The 21,381-nt window shown below is 44.3% G+C and overlaps 1 protein-coding gene across 4 annotated transcripts in view; it reads right to left on the bottom strand.

Moving 5' to 3' along the window:
- Positions 1-347: 347 nt before the first annotated feature.
- The window catches only part of LOC121003002, a 34,131-nt gene continuing 13,097 nt past the window's right edge, over positions 348-21,381 (bottom strand). For 3 of the 4 annotated variants that reach the window (XM_040434570.1, XM_040434572.1, XM_040434571.1), the window contains exons 3-5: positions 12,245-12,306; positions 3,427-4,246; positions 348-2,409 (exon numbers count right to left, since the gene is read on the bottom strand). In XM_040434570.1, the coding sequence (XP_040290504.1) occupies positions 404-2,409; positions 3,427-4,246; positions 12,245-12,306 (2,888 nt within the window). In that variant the 3' untranslated portion in view covers positions 348-403. The remainder of the gene's footprint in view (positions 2,410-3,426; positions 4,247-12,244; positions 12,307-21,381) is intronic. The other variant, XM_040434578.1, reaches the window with a different exon arrangement.

Here is a 21,381-nt window from a genome sequence, read left to right as displayed (position 1 = left end):
AGGATGTGCTAATTTTTTTCAACTTCCTGTGGATCTTCAATTGCGGACGTGTGAATTGCAGATGATGATGACATTTGGTGTCTTTCCGCATGTCATCCGCATTTTTGCGGAACCATTGAGTACAATGGGGCCGCGGACCACAATTTGCGGCCAAAAGTAGGACATGCTTCATACTTCATGCATCACGGAAGTGCTGTTGCGGACAGCAAATCCGCATCTTTTACTCCCCCATTGAAATGAATGGATCCGCACCCGTTCCGCAAAATTGCGGAACAGATGCGGAAGGAAAATTGCGGACGTGTGAATGGAGCCTTACTGAGAGACTCATCAATTACTATGTAATTTTGCAACTGTACTACAAAAGGGTTATTCATTTTTGTTCCAGTTTTTAGGGTTTGGAGTTTTATAATATACAGCAGACCTGTGCCTGACTTGTTTGCCACGTATTCATATCTTTCTGCTCTGAAATACTTTCGAAATTGTTTTGAAGTTCACTTTGTGCAGCTGAAATAGTATGGTGCTGGGATAGGTTTTTTGGGGTATCTACAATTTCTTCTCTTGGTCTTGAAGATAAAAGACTGGTTTGAACAATACTTTCAGCAGTTTTAAATTCATCAACCTGCTTTGTCTGAAGAGTGGATGTGTCTTGCTCTCTTTCGCTGGTATGTATATTATCTGCTTTGTGCAGATCAGATGACATTAGTGCAGCTTGCTCAGTGCCATCCACATTTAGATCATGAGCATTGTCTTTATCCAGGTCATTTGTGGGTGGAGAAACACTTGCTTCCCGTTGTAATGTTTTTTCAGGTTGAATATTTACCGCCTTTTCATTTGAGGATACATTTGAAAAATTGTTAAAATTATTAATTATCTGGGAATTGGAAGGTGTTTGTTCTGAATTTGAAGATAAAACTGCTTCTTGCTTGACCTTTGTTTTGTTTTCATGTTTCTTGTGTATTGGAGATGGCTTTTCTATTTGTACATGGACAGTTTTAGTTTCAAGACTCTCTCTTGAGTGTGATGGTGGATGTTCTGGATGATGGTGGATGTTGCAATTATTTACTGTTTGGAAGTCACCCAATGGTTGCAAAGCTGGAGGTTCTGTTTGCCCACAGGTTTTCATTGTGCTTATCGAGTTGTGTGACTGCAAAGGTAAGTTATCGGTGTCCTTTATTGGAAGAAACGATACTTGATATGGTTTTGTGTCCTGCAATATCATACTTGCATTAGATAGCAATTGTGTTGAATGTTCTGGACCCTTTAACTTGTTGTTGCTATGATATGGAATCTTTTGCTCAGTAAGAGGACTTACAGCATCAGGTAAATTCATTTCACTCTCTTTGGCCTGAGATCTATTCTGTTGTTCTAATACAAATGAAAAACCTGAAGAATGTAAAATGAAGTGGGGTAAACTGGAATCTTCAGGTACATTTTGTGAAGATCCATCTTTGGTAGTTGCTCCTTTAAGGACTACATTTTTATCTAAATACATTTCATTTTGATCTCTGCTCTTGTATATTTGATGGTGTTCTTGTACAGATGGAGGTGCTTTGTGTTGAGGTTTTTTATTATTATGGTTTGGTGAAACTCTTTCATCAGTTGCGAGAACTGAAAGCTCTTCTCCAAGAGATTTGACGTAAAAGGCATGTGCATTTTTACCTAAATAGGACATTTCCTCTTGATTACTGCTCTGGTTTATTTGATGGGGCACTTGTGCAGATGGAAGAGCTTTGTGTTGAGGTTTTTCAGTAATCTGGTTTGGTGAAACTCTTGTATCAGTTGTTGGGACAGACAGCTCTTCTCCAAGAGATTTGACGTAAAGGGCATGTGCATTCTTACCTAAATATGAAAGTTCGTCTTGATTACTGCTTTTGTTTATTTGATGGGGCTCTTGTGCAGATGGAGGCACCTTGTGTTGAGGTTTTTCATTAATATATTTTGGTGAAACTCTTGTATCAGTTGCGGGAACAGACAGCTCTTCTCCAAGAGATTTGACATTAAGGGCATGTGCATTCTTAACTAAATATGAAAGTTCATCTTGATTACTGCTCTGGTTTATTTGATGGTGCTCTTGTGCAGATGGAGGCACCTTGTGTTGAGGTTTTTGATTAATATATTTTGGTAAAAATCTTGTATCAGTTGCTGGAACAGACAGCTCTTCTCCAGCTGATTTGATGTAATGTGCATGGGGTACATTTTCAACACTCGATGGTTTGTCGTCTATTTTCACTACTTTCGTGATATGTCCTTTTATGGGATTCATTTGCTCATAATGGAAAGGTAGTTGTGCATCGTCTTGTAGTTTTTCATTCTGTCTTTTCAAGGAATTTGAAGAATGTGGGTTTGATACAATTTCCTGTTGAATGTCTTTCTTGGTAAATAAAGAGGCAGCTCCTTTTAGTGCAGCATCTGAAAAACATAAAAATATTGTAAATGAGTAACATTTCTTTTTCCAGTACTAGAATACTAACGAGCAGGGCAAGGCTTCACATTTTAATGCTACCCTTCACCTATCCAACTTCTTTATAGATACTATAGCAAATGCAAGTACTACTTATACAGACATCTTCCAAAAACAAAAGAGCTTTATTTCAATGCTCAGCTCACTTATAGTAACAGGAGTCTAGGAGGGTGCAGGTGAAAATCTAATTCTCTGGCATTAAAGTACGGTCTCTTTGAGGCTCTTGGCAACATCCTGCATTGGTAAACATCTATCACTAGCTCAACAGGATGAAAATCCAAAACTCTGACACAAAAAGAAACTCAGCTGAGTACCCATGGTAAAAAAAACCTCTGTGTAGTCTCAGAATAAAATGGGTAATTTTGAAGATGGCTCTCATTTTGGTAGACAATGCATGATTTGTTCATTTACAATAATGAATTAAAGGGGTTGTCCGAGTTCAACTTATTATGTAGCACTTTGTCCTCTTCACCAGGCTGCAGCCATGACATATTGCTTTGGCTGCAGTAGTGACATGCCGGTTTTGTGTCACTTCAACACTGGCACAAAACCTTATATATCACGGCAACAGCCCCGCAGAGAGGGCAAAGTGGTGGTGCTGGATCAGGGACTTGGGAGGGTAAATTTAAGATTTTATTATTTTAACACCATCCCTGACGTTTGCCAGTGAACTTGTACAGCCTCTCTTATATACAGATATGTCCACCCTTATCTTTACTTGAATTTAGTTAAATATGTTAAAATATCACTACCAGCTAGCAAGTAAGGTGGCAACACACTCACAACCACTGGGTGGCCACATATAGATATCTGGAGACAGAGAATCATGTTTTTTTTAGGTTGAGCCAAGAGCAAAAGGTAAGGAAGGACACATCTGTATATATATGTTCAATAAATTGAATAGAGGGGACAGTCACATTGGTTACCCCTACAGTAATACGCTCTTGTATAAGCTTTGGACTTACCAGAGTCTCCAATGGCAGCAGCGTTAGTCGGATGACTTTCCACAGGAACTGGAAACACAAGCAATTGGACCCCTACACCTTCTATTTTTACCACATCCTTTAGTTCCAGCAAGAGTTGTTTCAGTGTAGTTGAACCCCTGAATTTAAGTGGCTGTCCAAACTGAAATAGATATAATTTTTGTAACTGGAAAACTGATAGTCCATTGTCATGCTGATTCAATAGCAGTTGAATGTTCTCTTTGATAACGCAGTTGGAATGTACTAAGGCTCTAGTTTCTACTCTAGAATAGGATTGGGTCGCATTGGTCGAATTAACCCTGGTTCCTACATTGAATGTTAAATTATTCTGATTAAATTGTTGTCCGTTCTGATACACCTGGCTTTTTTGTACATTATTTGCACAGATGGATGCATATGATACATCTGACCTTACTTCGAGAACAGTTCTTGAGAAACATTCCACGCTTTCTATAACTTTTGGATTAGTGGATCTGACATTTTGAAACAATGTTAACTTTGTTTCTGATTTTGGATTTGTAGGTTTGAAATGACTTTTTTTAGAAATGTTATTTGACTTTGCAGCACCTGCTGCAACAGGAACATTTGCAGATGGTCTTGCATGTACAAGGTTGGAGGTCGGAGGTTTAAGGCTTGCGGAAACTCCATGGCCTTTTGTAGATTTAATAATTGTAGCAGTCTTTTCAGTCAGATTCTTCATATGACTGAATGCAGGATCTGGGTTTTTGGCAGGTAGACAACATTTAGATGTTGATGTTTCTTTAGACTCTTTTCTTCTTGCAGAACTTGTTTTGTTGATCTGCTGAGAAAAAAATTTCTTTTTAGTTTACATACTCGTATGAAAAAATGACATAGAACCTAATCTTAACAATGTTAACATGAAGCTATATTACTGTGAATCTCTGTGACCCTTCTGTTGTCCTGCACTACATCATCCGGGACCACATGATGCAGGAGTTGCACATAACTTGCAGTTAACTCTCCATATTATTTCAATAAAAGTGCAATGTCTCCCTATAAGAAAGACGGTCAATGGTGATTTTGCAACAAGTCCAACCAGATTTAACTCTTTGTTGGTCTCAAGGTCACTTCATGTGTATGACAAAATGTTGACCCTTTGATCTGAAATGTCTACAGTCACGATTACTCTATTATCAAGCTGGTAAGAGAAAACTATTAGTCAGAACTTGGCTTGAATGCCCCCTGCTCTCTATGTAGGGACACTGATGATTGTATCACTGGAATTAGCAGGAACAAGTGGACTTCTATTGACAGTAGATTAACCAGACATTTTTGTAATACCAACTATACAACAAAATGCCACCTTCAAGGGATGTTTGCCATTTCCCCCATGTAACTGGACTTCCAGAGGGAAGCATACTTACCTGCACCTAATGCTGGGTTCTGGCTCCTTTGGTCCCCTGCTGCTACGCTCCTCTCCCTGCTGGTACACTTCCTGTGGGATGGAATTCACATGGCCGATGCATCATATATCCCCCATGTATCACATCACTGCGTCACTTGACACATAGGACCGGAGCACCGGTGGTGAGGGATTGAAGAATCCAATGGCAGGGAGCAGGCAAGTATGCTTCCCTCCACAGGTCTGGCAACAAAGGGAAGTCTGGCTAAAAGGACCCCAAAGGCGGATAACCCTTTTGATTTTCACCCCTCGACATTTTGGGCAAAAATTGCACAAAAGTAAAAGTTCACTTTAAAGTCGTTATCGTTAAAATTGATGACCTATCCCTAGGATAGGTCATCATCATTATCAGATTATGGGGGTCCTTCTCTCGGTACCCCTGCCGATCAGTTATTTGGATGAGCCACTAGGCTTGGACAAGTGCTACAGTCACTTTATTGCTTAAGTCACTCTGGACACTGTATGTACTGCAAAATGTTGTACTTGTAGTCATAGTTGTTCTCAGGATTGCAGCTACAAAGCTGCAATATCCTACACCACTGCAGAGTTTTTCCATACAAATGGTGAGTGATGTCTACAATGAAGTTAGTGCAGTACTTGCACGAGCATTGGGGTTTCTTCAAACAACTGAGCATCAGGATGGTGATAGTTGAACCCAATCTAATATTAATGGTCCATCTTAAGGCTAGGCAATCTATTAAATGGCTGGATAACCACAACATGAACAGCATCTCTGGGTTCATCCAGGCTTTGGCTATAGAAGGGCCTGGCGGTGGAGCAGAGGCTCCGGCTGCCTCCTCCGCACCGGCCGATGCAGGGGGCACTCTCAAATCACCTGGGACTCTTCTCTCCAGGGCAGCTCGGATCGCCTCCATCGCCTGCAGCACTTGAGGATCATGATACCACATCTTGGCTTCCTAATCTATCTTGTTTTCCTAATCTGGCTTTTCTGGTGCACCATCCTCGCAGTAGCTAACTTGCCAGCTGCAACTAGTGGAATGGGCAGATCCCAGTGGGCAGTCTCTTTCCTTCTTATGCCTCCACTGGGCAGATCCTTCTTTTCCTGTGCTTGGAGTGGGAAGACGACATAGGCAAAGCATGGCCAAGATGGCGTGCGCTTGATGGCGCAGTTTCGATGGTTGCAACAATAATAAAGTAATTATTTAAGAGGTTCAAAAATGTCTTTAGGCCTTTTGTAATGATAAGGCACAGAAGAAAACATCCTGTCTAGAGATGAGCGAATCAAAGTTGACGAAGTGGAATTCGATCCGAATTTCAGGAAAAATTAGATTTGCACCGAATCCAAAATTTCCTCACGCTTCGTGGTAACAAATCAAATTTTTTCCTAAAATGGCTGCTGAACATGTTAGGACATGGAGCAAAGAACTCTGGGAATGAGGGATCACCCACAATGTCATGCATGAAGCCAATCAGCAACCAGCCAGCCCTGTGATGTTACAGCCCTATAAATAGCCTCAGCCATCCTGGATTCAGCCATTTTCCAGTGTACTTAGTGCAGGGAGAGATGTCAGCAGGCGCTAGGGACAGTGCTAGGAAAGACTTGAAAACTTTTATTTTGCTGAATAGAAGAAGTTCAGGGAAAGAGCATTAGAAGTGTAGGGAAAGGATAGGGAGGAATTATTCCACACTATTGAAGCAGAACAGGGTTCAATAGGGGAGTTTACAGCCTGAGTAATAGGAACAATCTTATTACACCTTGCTGCACTGACTGGGGATCCAAATTGCCATTATACTGCTGCTTTCAGGTTTGCAATAGATGATACCTCTGTAATTCTAGGAAACCGTTCTTTTTCTTGGGGTTGCAAGTGCTGTGTGATACAGCCAATAACAGGGTGTATTACTAGGAAATATTTATACGTCTTATTAGCCCTTGTGCGGTGCAGTTACAGTATATGTTCTAAAGCCTTTTTTGGCGTGCATTAGTGCAAAAAAAAAAAGTTTTTATTTGCCATTTAGCGGTGTAGATATATGTTCTAAAGCATTTTTTGTCATGTATTAGTGGCAAAAAATAGTATTATTTGCCATTTAGCAGCGCAGTTATATGTTCTAAAGCTTTTTTAGCCGTTCTGCGGTGCAGTTATACGTTCTAAAGCTTTCTTGGCATGTAATAGTGGAAAAAAAAAGAAAAGTATTATTTGCCGTTCAGCGGTGCAGTTATATGTTCTAAAGTCTTTTTGGCGTGTATTACTGGCAACATTTTTTTTTTATTATTTGCCGTTGTGTGGTGAAGTGACACAATTACAGCCCTTTTTGGCATGTATTAGTAGCAAAAAAATGTATTTGCCATTGTGTGGTGAAGTGACAAAATTACAGCCTTTTTCGGGGTTTATTAATTTCCTTTTTATTTACTTATTTGATCTAACAGTATGTCAGACAGAGAAGTGACAGGCTCTGCACAGGCGAGGGGCAGAGGCCTAAATGTTTCTGGCACAGGCACAGGCCGCAGCAGAGTAAGGGGGCGTGGTAGCAGGGGTCAATGCCAAAGGCCTGAGCTCCCAGTTTCGGCTAGCGGTCGAGTCTTGACCAGCAACCCAGCGGTTCTTGAATGGTTGACTCGGTCATCCATTTCATCCCAAGTGACATCGGACACCCCCCAGCGAAGACTCGATGGGTTCGTCAGACACAACCCTTAGTTCGCATGGCCCAGGAGCAGGCCCTGTGCCCTCACCTGTCCTCAACCTGCCTCTGTCCTTTTCTGTTCCCTCAGAGAAGTATTATATGCTGTGGACTCAGCTCCACTATACAGCAAGGACGAGCTACTAGAGGACAGTCAGCAGCAACTGCCCAGCCAAGATCTGGAGGAGGCATCCGCCACTTCCTCCGGTAGGTGGGCAAATAATGATGAGGAGGGTGGTGTGGGAGCTGGTGTTGCAAGCGGTCAGGCTCCTGGCTCAGAGACTGTTGAGAAGGACATCAGTGACGTGCAGACAGTACTCGATGATGATGTAGCCAATCGCAATTGGGAGCCGGGCGACGAAAGGGCCTTATCATCGGGAGAAAAGGGTGGCAGCTTGCCCATGAGGCAGCGGCGGAGCCAGCAAGTCGCTACATGGACGGGAGTAAGCAGGGTGGAAGCAGTGGGAGGTTGGGAGCCAAACGTGCCCGGGGTAGACCACCCACTTTGCAGGAGCCTACCTGCCCGGAAAGTAGTGGTGCAGGGGTTCACAGAGGCAGCAGCGGTAGCAGTCAGTCAGTGCGGCGGTTTGGCAGTTTTTTGTTAAGCCCCCGGAGGAGGTGAACGTGGCCATTTGCCGAATCTGCGGGCAGAAGGTGAAGCGTGGCCAGGGTGCCAATGTTGGCACCACAGCCCTGCGTCAACATATGCAGTGTCACCATAAAGTCGCCTAAGAGAACCGTGGCTCCGATGTGGTGGTCCACCCAGTGGAACGCACCCGATCTCAGGCAGTCAAGGCTCCACCACCTCAGCCGAAGGGAGCTGTCTGTCCTTCCTATCACCTACCAGTCCTGATTTTCCTGCTCCTTGCCCTCCTACTCCTCTTCAGTCATTCCATCAACAATCGATCACCGAAGCGATTACCAAAAGACAACAGTATGCGTGCACTCATCCAACGGTGCAGTACCTGAACATGCTCCTGGCCAAGTTGCTGGTGCTGCAGTCCCTCTCTTTCCAAGTGGTGGACTCTGCACCTTTCAGAGAACTGATGGCTTGTGCCAAGCCGAGGTGGAGAGTCCCAAGCTGTCATTTCTTTGCCAAAAAGGCAGTACCAGCCCTGCACAAATATGTAGAGCTCCTTGAGCCTGTCGGTGTCTGCCAAAGTGCACGGCAGCGCCAACGCGTGGAGCTGTAACTACGGTCAAGGAAAATGTGGTTCCTGCCTGCTTCCACGTCCACGTTCTCACACCGTTGGTCCTGCGAAAATGTCCACCTCTGCCTCCTCATCCTCCACCGTGTCCTCAGCCTCCACTGCAGGGACAATTCACAGTGCTCCTTCAGCATATCACATGTGCAGGGCATGGCGGTGTCACGTGGTTGTACACCTCGTTTACCTGAGCGAACGGAGTCACACAGGGGAGGAACTGCTCCATGTCCTTCATCAAGAAATCGAATCCTGGCTTTCTCCGCAACAACTCAAAATCAGAACCATGGTGACCGACAACGGGAAGAACATGGTGTCGGCACTGCATCAAGAAGGGCTGAGCCATGCACCCTGCATGGCACACATGTTCAATCTGGCTGTCAAACAGTTCCTGAAGTCTTCCACCCATCTGCAAGACATCCTAAAAATGGCCAGGAAACTTTACATGCACTTCAGCCACTCATACACCACCAAGCACACTCTCCTTGAGCTGCAGCTAAAGAATGGGGTCTCCCAACATAGGCTGATATGCGACATTTTCACCCGTTGGAATTCAACCCTTCATACCGTATGTTGGACCGACTATACAGAGAAAGGTCAAACGATTTCTTGATGATCCAAGCGGACAGTAGTACTCTCCTGTGTAACTTTGATGTCAGCCAGTGGCAGCTCATGTGTGACACCTGCCGTTTGCTCAGGAAATTTGAGGATGTCATGTTATTTGTAAGTCGCCAGGACTACGGGATGAACAATGTCATTCCACTGCTTCATATCCTGGAACAGATGCTGGTACATCTGGCTGGTCAGGGGACATTGGAGCACAAGCAATGTGTAGTGAAATGGGTGGTTTTTCTACACAGGTGACAAAAGAGGAGGAGCAGGAGCAACCGGAGTAGTAAGAGGGAGATGAGGAAGACGAGGCAGATGACCCAGGCACACCGTGGCAATATGCAGTGGAGATGGAGGCAGGGAGTCCCTCTGAGTCACTTGTGCAAATGGCCCGCTGCATGCTGACTTGCTTGGGTAGTGACAGCCAAATTGTCACCATTCGGCATAGGGATGACTTCTGGCTCTCCACCTTGTTGGACCCTCGCTACCGGTCCAAAATGGGGGCCTTTTTTTTTTTTTTTTTTTTACACCCGCTGAGAGGTCGAACGAACTGAACTACTATAGAGACATCCTATGTAGTCAGTTGGTCGCTGCCTATCTGCGCCATCGTCAATCCTCTCGCATGTCCTCTGCACTCTCGTTCCACTGCCATGGCTGCTGTGGTGGGGAGGGGGTGTAGGAGCAGTTCCAGCTCCATCAGCAGCAGCTTGATTCTAGAGTCGATGAGCAGTTTTCTTATCCCGCCTAGTGAAGAAACTACTCAACAGCAGCAGCAGCTATACCCGGAGCAGAACCTGAACCAGCAGGTGGTGGCATACTTGGACAGCACCCTGCCACCCCACATTGAAGATCCACTGGACTACTGGGCAGCCAAACTGGATTTTTGGCCGCAACTGTCCGAGTAAACCCTGGAAAAGCTGTCCTGCCCAGCCAGTAGTATGGCATCAGAGCGGGTGTTTAGTGCGGCAGGGGCCATAGTTACCCCAAGGAAAACTTGCCTGTCCACTCAAAATATGGGGAGACTGACTGTTGTCAAGATTAATCAGGCGTAGATCAACCAGGATTTCCCCCCACCAATGCCTGATGCATCAGATTAGATCATCCATGCTGCCTCACCCAAACCTTGACAAAAGAAACCAGTTTCTTCTGGCTACCACTCTGTGGTCTCCTGATGCTGCTGCCACCTCACCACTCAGGTCTCCTCATGCTGCTGCTGCCACCTCCACACTATGTCACCTTGCCACTCTGTGGTCTGCTCATGCTGCTGCTAAATCAACACTATGTCACTGGGTCACTCTGTGGCCTCCTAATGCTGCTGTTGTCACCTCCACACTATGTCACCTTGCCACTCTGTGGTCTCCTCATGCTGCTGCAAACTCACAACTCTGTCTCTGGGCCTCTCTGTGGTCTCCTCATGCTGCTGCCACCTCCACCCTCTGGCCTCCTCATGCTGCTGCTGTTGCCACCTCCACACTGTCACCTTGCCAGTCTGTGGCCTCCTCACGCTGCTGCCACCTCCACACTATGTCATTTTGCCACTCTGTGGTCTCCTCCTGCTGCTGCTAAATCAACACTATGTCACTGGGCCACTCTGTTGTCTTCTCATGCTGCTGCCACCTCCACACTCTGTGTCACCTTGCCACTCTGTGGTCTCCTCATGCTGCTGCTCTTTCATGCTACAGTAGGATCTTGGGCCTCTGCACGGTTCTTTATACCTGCCGCTAACATCAACCTGTAAGGGTGAGATCACACTTGAGTTATTTGGTCAGTTTTGGGCCCTTAACTGCTCAAATACGTGAAGTGTGCAGTGATTCTAAGAGTGATGCCCGTCATGTGCGTGTCATACTGACTCACCTTATTGTTTCACTACCACCGCATACTCCCTATGCGTGTTACTGCAAGGCACAGTGTTCTACACCACTATTCAGGCTCTCTGCAACCAGGAAATAGCTATTTTTAATGCGATTCGCCACGAATAAATTCGGATCAAATAGAATATTTTCGGAAAATTCTGCGAATCGGCCGAATCTAATTTTTGAGAAATTCACTCATCTCTAATCCTGTCCGAGAAGCCAATTGGAACCTACACCCCGTGGATCTCCAGTATATTTGTGTTGAGGTCTATGAGTGGTATAATATGGCCTAGTGTAGTGTCTCCGTGTCACGGTCGTCCTACCTCAGGCCTACGCTCCCTAGGGGCGGTTCAATGCAATAATTGAGTTGAAGTAGACAAAGAAGTCCAGACTGGAAAACTTAAACATAGTTTACTGAATGAAATTGGTAATACAAAAATGTTTCTTTTACTCCACTTGGTAACAGCAGGGTGCAATGTGGCGGCAGTTGGTCTAACTGCTTCTCTTTGTTCCCATCTGGCTTAAGTCTATTATCTGTTCAATAAGTAGGGTGTCTTTTGCCCATTTTCCCTCTCATGTAAATAAAGTATATAGTTCAGTCAAAAGCAAGGAGGGTAGTACTCTAGAAGCTGCTTCCCAGGATCCTGCAGCAGGAGAGGGGGAAAACATATCCTCTCGCTGCGTCATGTCTTGTCTCTTAGGACTACAACTTCAACTCACTACAGTTTCCTGAAAAACCGCTCCCTTGGTGGGAAGCAGGACAGCCCACTTCTGTCCAAAGGGGGAGAAAGAGTGAAATGGTTAGTTGCATTCTTGTCTCTAGGACTATGCAAGACCTACACCACCTGCTGGAAACCAGGCACATAGCATCAAATGTAATATACGTTAACAGTTGCATAAATAAAATGTTTAGTAAGGTGGACATTTATTACATAGGAACATTGAAAGCTAGCCATAGGAAACAATGACAAGGTGTTAATTTATAGTGCCCCCTATCCAGGGTACTTCATAAGCAGTTCTGTGTAAGCAGCTCATACAGTACTCTTAACAGCTTGCTTCTCAGGTGCGGTGCTTACCTTTAGATGGTTCTGTTGGAGAGATGTAGGTTGGCTTTGCGCACTTTTGCTTACATCAGGACCTAATAGACATAATTCAATTTATTATTTTTAATGTTTGATTTCAGCGACATAGCGGACGTATATTGCAAACAAAATTGACAATATTTCACAAACTATACAACTAGTTTACCTTATACTGATGTGTTGTATACAGTATATACACAATAAAGTAATAGACTGTTGTCTGAAGCCACACAGTAAGAACATGGCAGACACTGGTTAGTGCCCAATGATAGTCTGTATATAAGTGCTAACTTCCATTACTGACCATGTTTACCACTTGTTCGACAAATACAATAAGTTGATGTGCCAATGGACTTCAATGATCAAACTCATATCCATGACAGTATCCTTTTGCACACTGTTTGGCCAGCATACCTAGTAGCATATCTTTGACTGTTTGGAGAAGCCGAGTTGACTACACACAGTGTAATGGTATGATGTAGCTATATAATACTTAGTATTTTTTGAAATACAAGTCAATAACCACATACAATACTATATAAGTATATCGTATATGTTTGATTGCATATTTTAAATCTGCACCAAACGTATGCCCTATGGGTGATGTGAACAGAGACTTTCATGGTCAATTTTGGAAGAGGAATTCTATTATAACAAAGAGGAATGTGGATCCACAGGGTCACTAAAATAGATTTTGGTTGGAAAGTTTGGAAAAGTAATTTAGACCCTTTCACATTTTGTTAGGTTGTGACCTTGTGCTGAAATTTTTAAAAAAATCTATTTTTTTTTTATCATCGTGCACTCAATATCCGATAATGACAAAGTAAAAACAGAATGCTTCAAATCTTTGCTAATTTCTCAAAACGGGACAACTAAAATCTTACACTGAGATAAGTATTCAGACCCTTTACTTTAAGGGGTATTCCGGTAAAGTAACTTCATTTTTGAAAAACTGCATTAAGGCTGCAAGCTGTGACCCAACCAGAACCATACCTATACATATAACCCGAGCTTCAATTTATCTTGCAATCCATCTGTCTAGCTGTGAGCCTGCAACACACTGAGAGTATCATGGTGCCTGATCTTCTCTCACAAAACTCCAAACACTACAATTCCCACAATCCCTAGCTTACCTGCTGTGAGTGTTGATTGGCTACCTGATATACATCCCAGCCACGCCCCTCTACTCAGTAATCACCAGCACACTGACACTCCCTTTGTTTCACAACACATTTATCTAGAGAATTGAGAGCAACACACTGAGCATGCTCGACCTGACAAAGGCTCAGAGCTACAGGTCGATGCCATGGTAATTTATGAGCAAACACAGAGGGTAGCAGAGGAAGAAAACTACTTTTATAACTACTGAACAGTAAATATGTGAAATTTTCATGATATTAGGTAATTATTAATGAATTAGTCTAAAACATAAGTTATATTTATGGTAACCGGAATACCCCTTTATGTTTCCCCCATTAATCTGCTCTCAATACCCCTTAATATGAAAGTGAAAACAGAATTTTATAAAGGAGAGAGTAGGAGACAGGATTGTGTGGATGCACAGATCTGAAGAAGGGTACAAAAAATGGCAGTTCCACTGAAAGCTCCCAAGAGCACAGTGGCCTCCATGATTCTTAAATGGAAGCAGCTTGCAACAACCAGAACTCTTCCTGGAGCTGGTCACTTCATCAAACTAATAGGCAGAGAAGGGCCTTGATAAGAGAGGTGTCAATGAACCCAATAGTCATCCTGGCTGGGCTTCAAAGATCCTGGCTGGGCTTCAAAGATCCTGTATGGGAGAAACTTCCAGAAGCGCTCCATCAATCTGGGCTTTATGGCAGAGTGGCCAGTAGGGCTGCAGTAAATTATTATTTTAGTAATCGAGTATTCTACCGATTATTTTTAAAATTAAATCGAGCACTTTAATAAGAAGAAATGAATTAATAGACTGTTTTCCTTTATAAAAACCTCATCAGACCCCCTGCCATCAGTCCTCAACACCCTTCGTTCCCCCTGTGCGATCATCCCAAGTGCATCAGTTCCCCCCAGTGCCATCAGCTCCACTATCCCCCAGTGTCATCAGCTGTTCTCCCAGTGCCTTCAGCTCTCCCCCACAGCAGTGCCATCAGCTCTCCCCCACCCCAGTGCCATCATCTCTCCCCCACCCCAGTCCCAACAGCTCTCCCCCACCCCAGTCCCAACAGCTCTCCCCCACCCCAGTCCCAACAGCTCTCCCCCACCCCAGTCCCATCAGCTCTCCCCCACCCCAGTCCCATCAGCTCTACTCCCCCAGTGCCTTCATCTCTCCCCCACCCCTCCCATCAGCTCTCTCCCACCCCAGTGCCATCAGCTGTTCTCCCACTGCCTTCATCTCTCCCCCACCCCAGTCCCATCAGCTCCACTCCCCCAGTGCCTTCATCTCTCCCCCACCCCAGTCCCATCAGCCCCACTTCCCCAGTGCCTTCATCTCTCCCCCACCCCAGTCCCATCAGCCCCACTCCCCCAGTGCCTTCATCTCTCCCCCACCCCAGTCCCATCAGCTCCACTCCCCCAGTGCCTTCCTCTCTCCCCCACCCCAGTCCCATCAGCTCCACTCCCCCAGTGCCTTCCTCTCTCCCCCACCCCAGTCCCATCAGCTCCACTCCCCCAGTGCCTTCATCTCTCCCCCACCTCAGTCCCATCAGCCCCACTCCCCCAGTGCCTTCATCTCTCCCCCCCCCAGTCCCATCAGCCCCACTCCCCAAGTGCCTTCAGCTCCCCCCCAGTGCCATCAGCCCCCCCCCAGTGCCACCAGCTCCCCCATGTCATCAGTTGTTCCCCCTCCCACTGCCATCAGCTCCTCCCCAATGCCACCAGCTCCACCCACTGCCATCAGTTCTCACACTCCCCCTTCTAGCCATCAGTGCCCAGCCGCAGCGCCAATGAACTAAAATGTCCTGACGATGTGTGTACGTCAGGATCCAAAGCAGCGTTGTGCGAGCAGGCGGGTGACCATGGAGCGTGAGTAATAGCAAGCTCTTAACTTACACTCTGTGGTCACATGGCACAAACGATTCATCGATTTGAGGATTTTTTTGTGTCGAGTTAATCGATTAATTCAAGTAATCGCTTCAGCCCTAGTGGCCAGCAAGTATCCTATTCTCAGTAAAAGAAAGTAAAGTCTGGAGTTTGCAAAAATCACCTAAAGGACTCTCAGACTGTGAAAAACAAGGATTATCTCGCCTGAGGAAACCAAGATTGAATTTTTTGGCCTCAATTCTAAGCATCATGTTTGGAGGTAACCAGGCATTACTCATCACCTGCCCAATACCATTTCTACAGTGAATCATGGTGGCAGCAGTATCATGCTGTGGGGTGTTTTTCAGCGGTTTGGACAGGGAGACCGGTCAGGGTTGAGAGAAAGCTGAGTAGAGCAAAGTACAAAGATATTGTTAATGAAAAACTGATCCAGACTACCCTGGACCTCAGACTGGGCAGAAGGTTCAACTTCCAACAAGACAATGGCCCTAAGCACACAACCAAGACAGCACAGGGGTGGCTTAGGGACAATTCTGTGAATGGCCTTAAAGGGGGTGTCACACTCCAGTAATGGCATTTATAATGTACAGAAAGTTAATACAAGGCACTTACTAATGTATTGTGATTGTCCATATTGCCTCCTTTGCTGGCTAGATTAATTTTTCCATCAGATTATACACTGCTCGTTTCCATGGTTACGACCACCCTACAATCTAGCAGCAGTGGCTGGGGCCATGGGAGTGCACAAAGTCCAGCACTTTTTTTCTACTGTACAGTGTGCAAGCACAGCCACCGCCGCTGGATTGCAGGGTGGTTGTAACCATGGAAATGAGATGTATAATGTGATGGAAAAATGAATCCATTTCTCTGCACAATAAATGCCATTGGTGAAGTGAGACCACCACTTTAAGTGGCCCAGTCAGTGTCCTGACTTGAACCCAATATAACATTTCTGGAGAGACCTAAAAATGGCTTTCCACTGATGGTCTCCCTTCAACTTGAGATTAAGAGGATCTGCAGAGAAGAATGGCAGAAAATCCCCAAATCTAGATGAGTAAACCTTGTGGCACCATAAGCAAGAAAACTGGAGGCTGTAATTGCTGCCAAAGGTACTTCAACTAAGTACTGAGTAAAGGGTCATTATTAGGTCATTGAGTGCAGAATGATGATGAAAAACTGGAATAGTTTTTTTTTTACTTTTAGCACAATTCTGCAACAGAAAGTGAAAGGGTCTGAAGACGTTCCAAATGAACTGTAAATGGTTCACCAGGTCATCACTCTTTAACCCCAATATAGGGATCTAGACTCTGATGCTGGGGAAACACAAGGCTACCTCTTGGCGTAGTCTCTGTTCAAATGATAGCTTACCCATAGGGGTTAAGAGACACCAATGCAGAGCACTGAGCGATCAGGCAGAACTGTAGTTAAGGAATTAAGTCATGAGAGACAAAGTATATGCAATCTGAAGTAATCGCGAGTAGTAGAGATGAATGAATTTCTTGAAGTTCTTTTTGGGTACAATTCACCAAATTGGCCCAAAAATTTTATTTGGATCTCAATCAACTTTACCCAAATTAAAAGTATTCTAACTGGTCTAAAATTGGTTTATGACAGTCAAAGGTCTCCTAGGACTCATTTATTTTTCTCCTTCGTCATTCTCTCTTTACTTTAAATTTTGCTCTCTCCCTCCTCCTTTTGAAGAACTCCCGCAAAATATTTAACCTGCTAGAAAGGTACATGATGTAATCTTTAGTGAATGTCATCTCATCAGTGACTGTATTTGTGAGTTATCCACTCATCTAATTTCTAGCTGTGTTATGTGACCAACTCTCTGATCCCCAACTGACACAGGACAGGGAGTCAGTTCCTTCTCTATTCATTCCTAGGACTGACATTTAGTCTCCCATAGGAATACATAGAGAAACTGGCTTCCTGTCCAAAATAAGATGTTGTATTTGGAAACTCTGATTGCTGGTCACATGACACAGCCGAGACGCAGAAGGGAGGGGATAACTTACAAATACAGTCACTGGTAAGAAGATTACATTCACTACAGATAACATCATGTACCTTTCTAACAGGTCAGAGAATAAAATATTTTGGGGGAGTTCTTTAAGCTCTTTAATGCAATGACAGTGCCACGAATCAGTAAATGTGGACCCACTGTGCCAACTAACCAGTTTGGCATAGGACTAACCCTAATGGTGCTCCCCTCATATTCAGCCTTTAAAGCCTGTACATAGATCTGGCCATCACTGCAGGGAAACAACCAGACCTCTACCTCCTGGGATAGTCCCGATGTACTAAGCAGCTAAACCTCTATCGTCAGGGACTCTGATGCAGTCACCGGGAGCTCAGGATACAGAAAATGCACCAAAAGGGCAAGTGCAGTCTGAACAGTCACTTTTATTCCTAGGTAGGCTTTAGTTTTCAAAGTGCCCAAGCCCCTTGCCCTTTCCTGCTGTCTGCTTCTCCCCTAACCTCCCAAAACTTTCAGTAGCAGACACCTGCCACCCGTGTGTCTGAAACCTCTTTAAGCCACAGAAGCAGCAGCCAGTTCAGTAATAACAACATTTTGGAGACATTTTTCAATGTGCCATGCCAGGTTGAGCCAAATCAGCAAATGGAGACCTCAATGCTCCGGTTCAGTTCTACCTGATCTCTGGCCTTTCGCAGGTGCATATAGTGTTCCTTGACACCATTGGCTTCTGGGCAGGCAGACTGAAACAGAGGCTAGAACACGCCCAGTATTCTCTCTGTTATAACAGAGATTTCAGCGCAGCAGGTGATCCCCATGAGAACCAAGTTGTCCCCTGCCAGTGTGCAAAACATCACATTTGTCAAAAGTTTTTTGATTTGCACACTCCTCCGACTTTGGCCGATAAATAGATCTGCCCTTGCTGATGGTGCCCCATCTTGCCACTGCTGCTGTCTGCCATCATGTTCTGTACTATATGGCTGCTGCCATCATGCCAATTTGCTGTCTGTCTGCCTACCATCGTGTTCTGTACCAAATGGCTAATGCTGCCACCAGAATGCCACTGCTGTCTTCCTGCCTACTGTTCTGTACCAAATGTCTGCTGTTGCCATCATGCTCCTATGCTGTCTGCCTGCCTACCATCATATTTCGTACCATATGGTTGTTGCTGCAACTTCTATTACCTGCTGCTAATCCCCTACTGCCACCTCCATTACCCCTACTGCCACTACCATTACCGCTACACAGTCATTACTACTACTACACACATTTACTACTAAACGCATCTACTGCCTTGTCTGTTCTATGCTGTGCTGCTAGTGCTGTCACTAGTATGGTCACCACATTCACGATTCCCCTATCCTTTCTACATCCACACTGTACTGCTGCTGCTCCCAATTAGAAGGAAAAATCTTTCCAGCCTTGTTCAGAACAAGCCACTCTTTTGTCAGACAATTAACACTTGTACGTGTATACGTGTATATATGCAAGCAGTCATTCTAAAAGTCTGGACTCGACTATTTCTCCACCTCCACCTTCAGAGCCTAACCCTGGAGTGACGGTATCCAGGTATGAGCACCATGACACACACAATAAAACTATTGAGGCCGCACCACACCACTTGGCAATCCGATAAACCTGGGACATGATCAGTCATGCGAGGACAGCACGTTGCAGATGCTTGTACAGAACGGAACAGTCTTTCTTCTGACACTTAACACTTGTGCATGTATAAACACAAGCAGGGTTTCTGCCCCTGTTAAACCAACTCTTTCTTTTGACATTAATATGTATGTGTATATGTAACATGAACATGTGTATAGACAGGTTAAGGGATCTGCCTCCGCTGAGGCCTAATTTTTGAACACTTGGTTCCAACAAGCCTCTGTCTTTTTGCCATAATACCATGTGTGTTTTTTTTTTGTTTTTTTTAAAATATATTTTATTTTCCAAAAGACAAAAACAAGAAGAAAAAACGACAATCTTCCACTTCAGTGTCACATAATAATAGAGTCAGTATATTAGATGCATCTTGTATTAAATTTCTCTTTTACTAATCATCCCCCCTGTCCCTCCCTCCACCCCCCCTTTTCTTTCCGCGGAGCTGCCGTGTCTACATTGATTGTTAATTCATTATTGTTTCTAGTTGTCCCCTTTCTGTTCCATATCTACATCAACTATCATTGTTTCCAGTTACCCCAGATCCGCTGCCAGACTACCTTTTTCCGAGCTGTTTGGGCTAATATGTGTTCATACTGCCTAACCCTGTTCATCCACTCCCAAAAACTGGGGTATTTCATTGTACCCCAATGTTTAACAATTATTATTTTGGCTAGTGCTGTGCCCCGTAACCAGAGTGTCTGCTCGGTTTTATTTTGATCTGTCTCTGGGAAGATCCCCAGAATAACATAATCAATGCATGCCTGGTACTTCATCGGGGAACAGTCCTGCAGTTTCCGAAATATTTTGATCCAGTATTGATTTATCCCTGGGCATTCCCACAGCAGGTGTTTATAATCTCCTCTATCTTTGTTACATGTATAGCAGTTCTGTTTCCTATCTTTATAAAGGGTATGGAGTAATGCTGGTGTGTAGTAAAGGCGGTGTATGATTTTCAAAAGAATCCATGCATGGGCGGGCGGACACAGTCGATCTTTTAATATTTCTATAAACAATATTCCAAAAAATGGGTTCCCCCTTCTGTAAATCTCTTTCCCATTTATCCTCACCTCTAAAAGTGATAGTTTTTGTGTATTCATATTTTAACTTAACATAAATGTGCGATATAGACGTGTTGAATGTCATGTCGTGGCAATCATCTAAAAAAGTGTTTTTTACTATCTTCAAATAGTTCTTATTATCCGTGTGGTGTATAGCGTGACGTAATTGTTCATATCTAAATTTATCCATAAATCCTAGTTTAGTGTCTAGTAGTATTTCATTTAGGGGCTTAATCTGTCCCTTATGAAAAACTTGTGTTACTAAGTGTATCCCATATTTTTCCCAATATTCAGCTTGACCCAATTGCATAACTTGTGGCAAGTGTGCATTGCCCCACAGTGGGGTGTACTGAACTGCTTCAGATGCACCTACCATATCTCTAATCTGTTGCCAGATGTAACCAAGCATTCTACTAAACGGATTTGTTATTGTTTTCTTCTTAAAGATACCGGTTTCGAGAATATGGAAGAGGTCCGACCATGGTCTACAATGCTCCCCAAAAAGGAGCCGAATGCATTTATTCCTTCGATTCCTCACACACCATCTCAGTTGAGCAGCAAGATAATATCCTTTTATGAACGGGATGGACATTCCACCCCCTTCTTTATACAGATACCGTATTTTGATTCTGACTCGTTTACGGCCCCAAATCAGTTCGTTAAATAGGCTCTCTAACTTATTAAAGAATTTATCTTCTATCGTAATTGGACTGGCATTGAAAACGTATAGTAACATTGGTAGTAATGTCATTTTGATGAGGGCTATTCGGTTAATTTGTGACAGGGGAAGTTTAAGCCATGTTCTAATTTTTTCCTTAACTTTATCTATTATTGGGAGTATATTCAGTTTCTTATAATGTTCCAACTTGGTCCCTATCTGGATACCCAGGTAAAGTAGGGAGTCTGCTGGGGTCAGTATACTGACCCGAACATTATGGCCCTGTGGAACCGGGCGTCTCAATGGAAGAAATTTTGATTTTTCCCAGTTTATATCGTATCCAGACAGGCATCCAAACTCGTCCAGACTTTCCATAACCCTGGGTAAATTTGTATACCCCTTCCCCAAAAAGAGCAGCATATCGTCCGCGTATAAACTAATTTTATCAGCTTCTCCCTCGCACCCAAAGCCAAATATTTCCACATCTGATCTAATTTTACATGCAATTGGCTCCAGGAACAGTGAGAAGAGCAAGGGGGAGAGGGGACAGCCCTGACGTGTTCCTCGGGTCAGAGAAAAAGGGGCAGAGTATTCACCATTAACTCGGACCCTGGATACCGGAGTTTGGTACAGAATGCGCACCCATCTGGAGAAGTATTCGCCTATCTTTACCTGGGACATTACCCTCCAAAGGAAGGGCCACTCCACCCTGTCAAAGGCCTTAGCGGCATCCAGTGACAGGATGGAGCAGTCCTCC

Source organism: Bufo bufo, chromosome 1 (genome assembly GCF_905171765.1).
Source record: "Bufo bufo chromosome 1, aBufBuf1.1, whole genome shotgun sequence".
Classification (NCBI taxonomy): domain Eukaryota; kingdom Metazoa; phylum Chordata; class Amphibia; order Anura; family Bufonidae; genus Bufo; species Bufo bufo.
The sequence above is the reverse complement of the archived record's forward strand: the minus strand, read 5'-3'. Positions and strand labels throughout refer to the sequence as shown.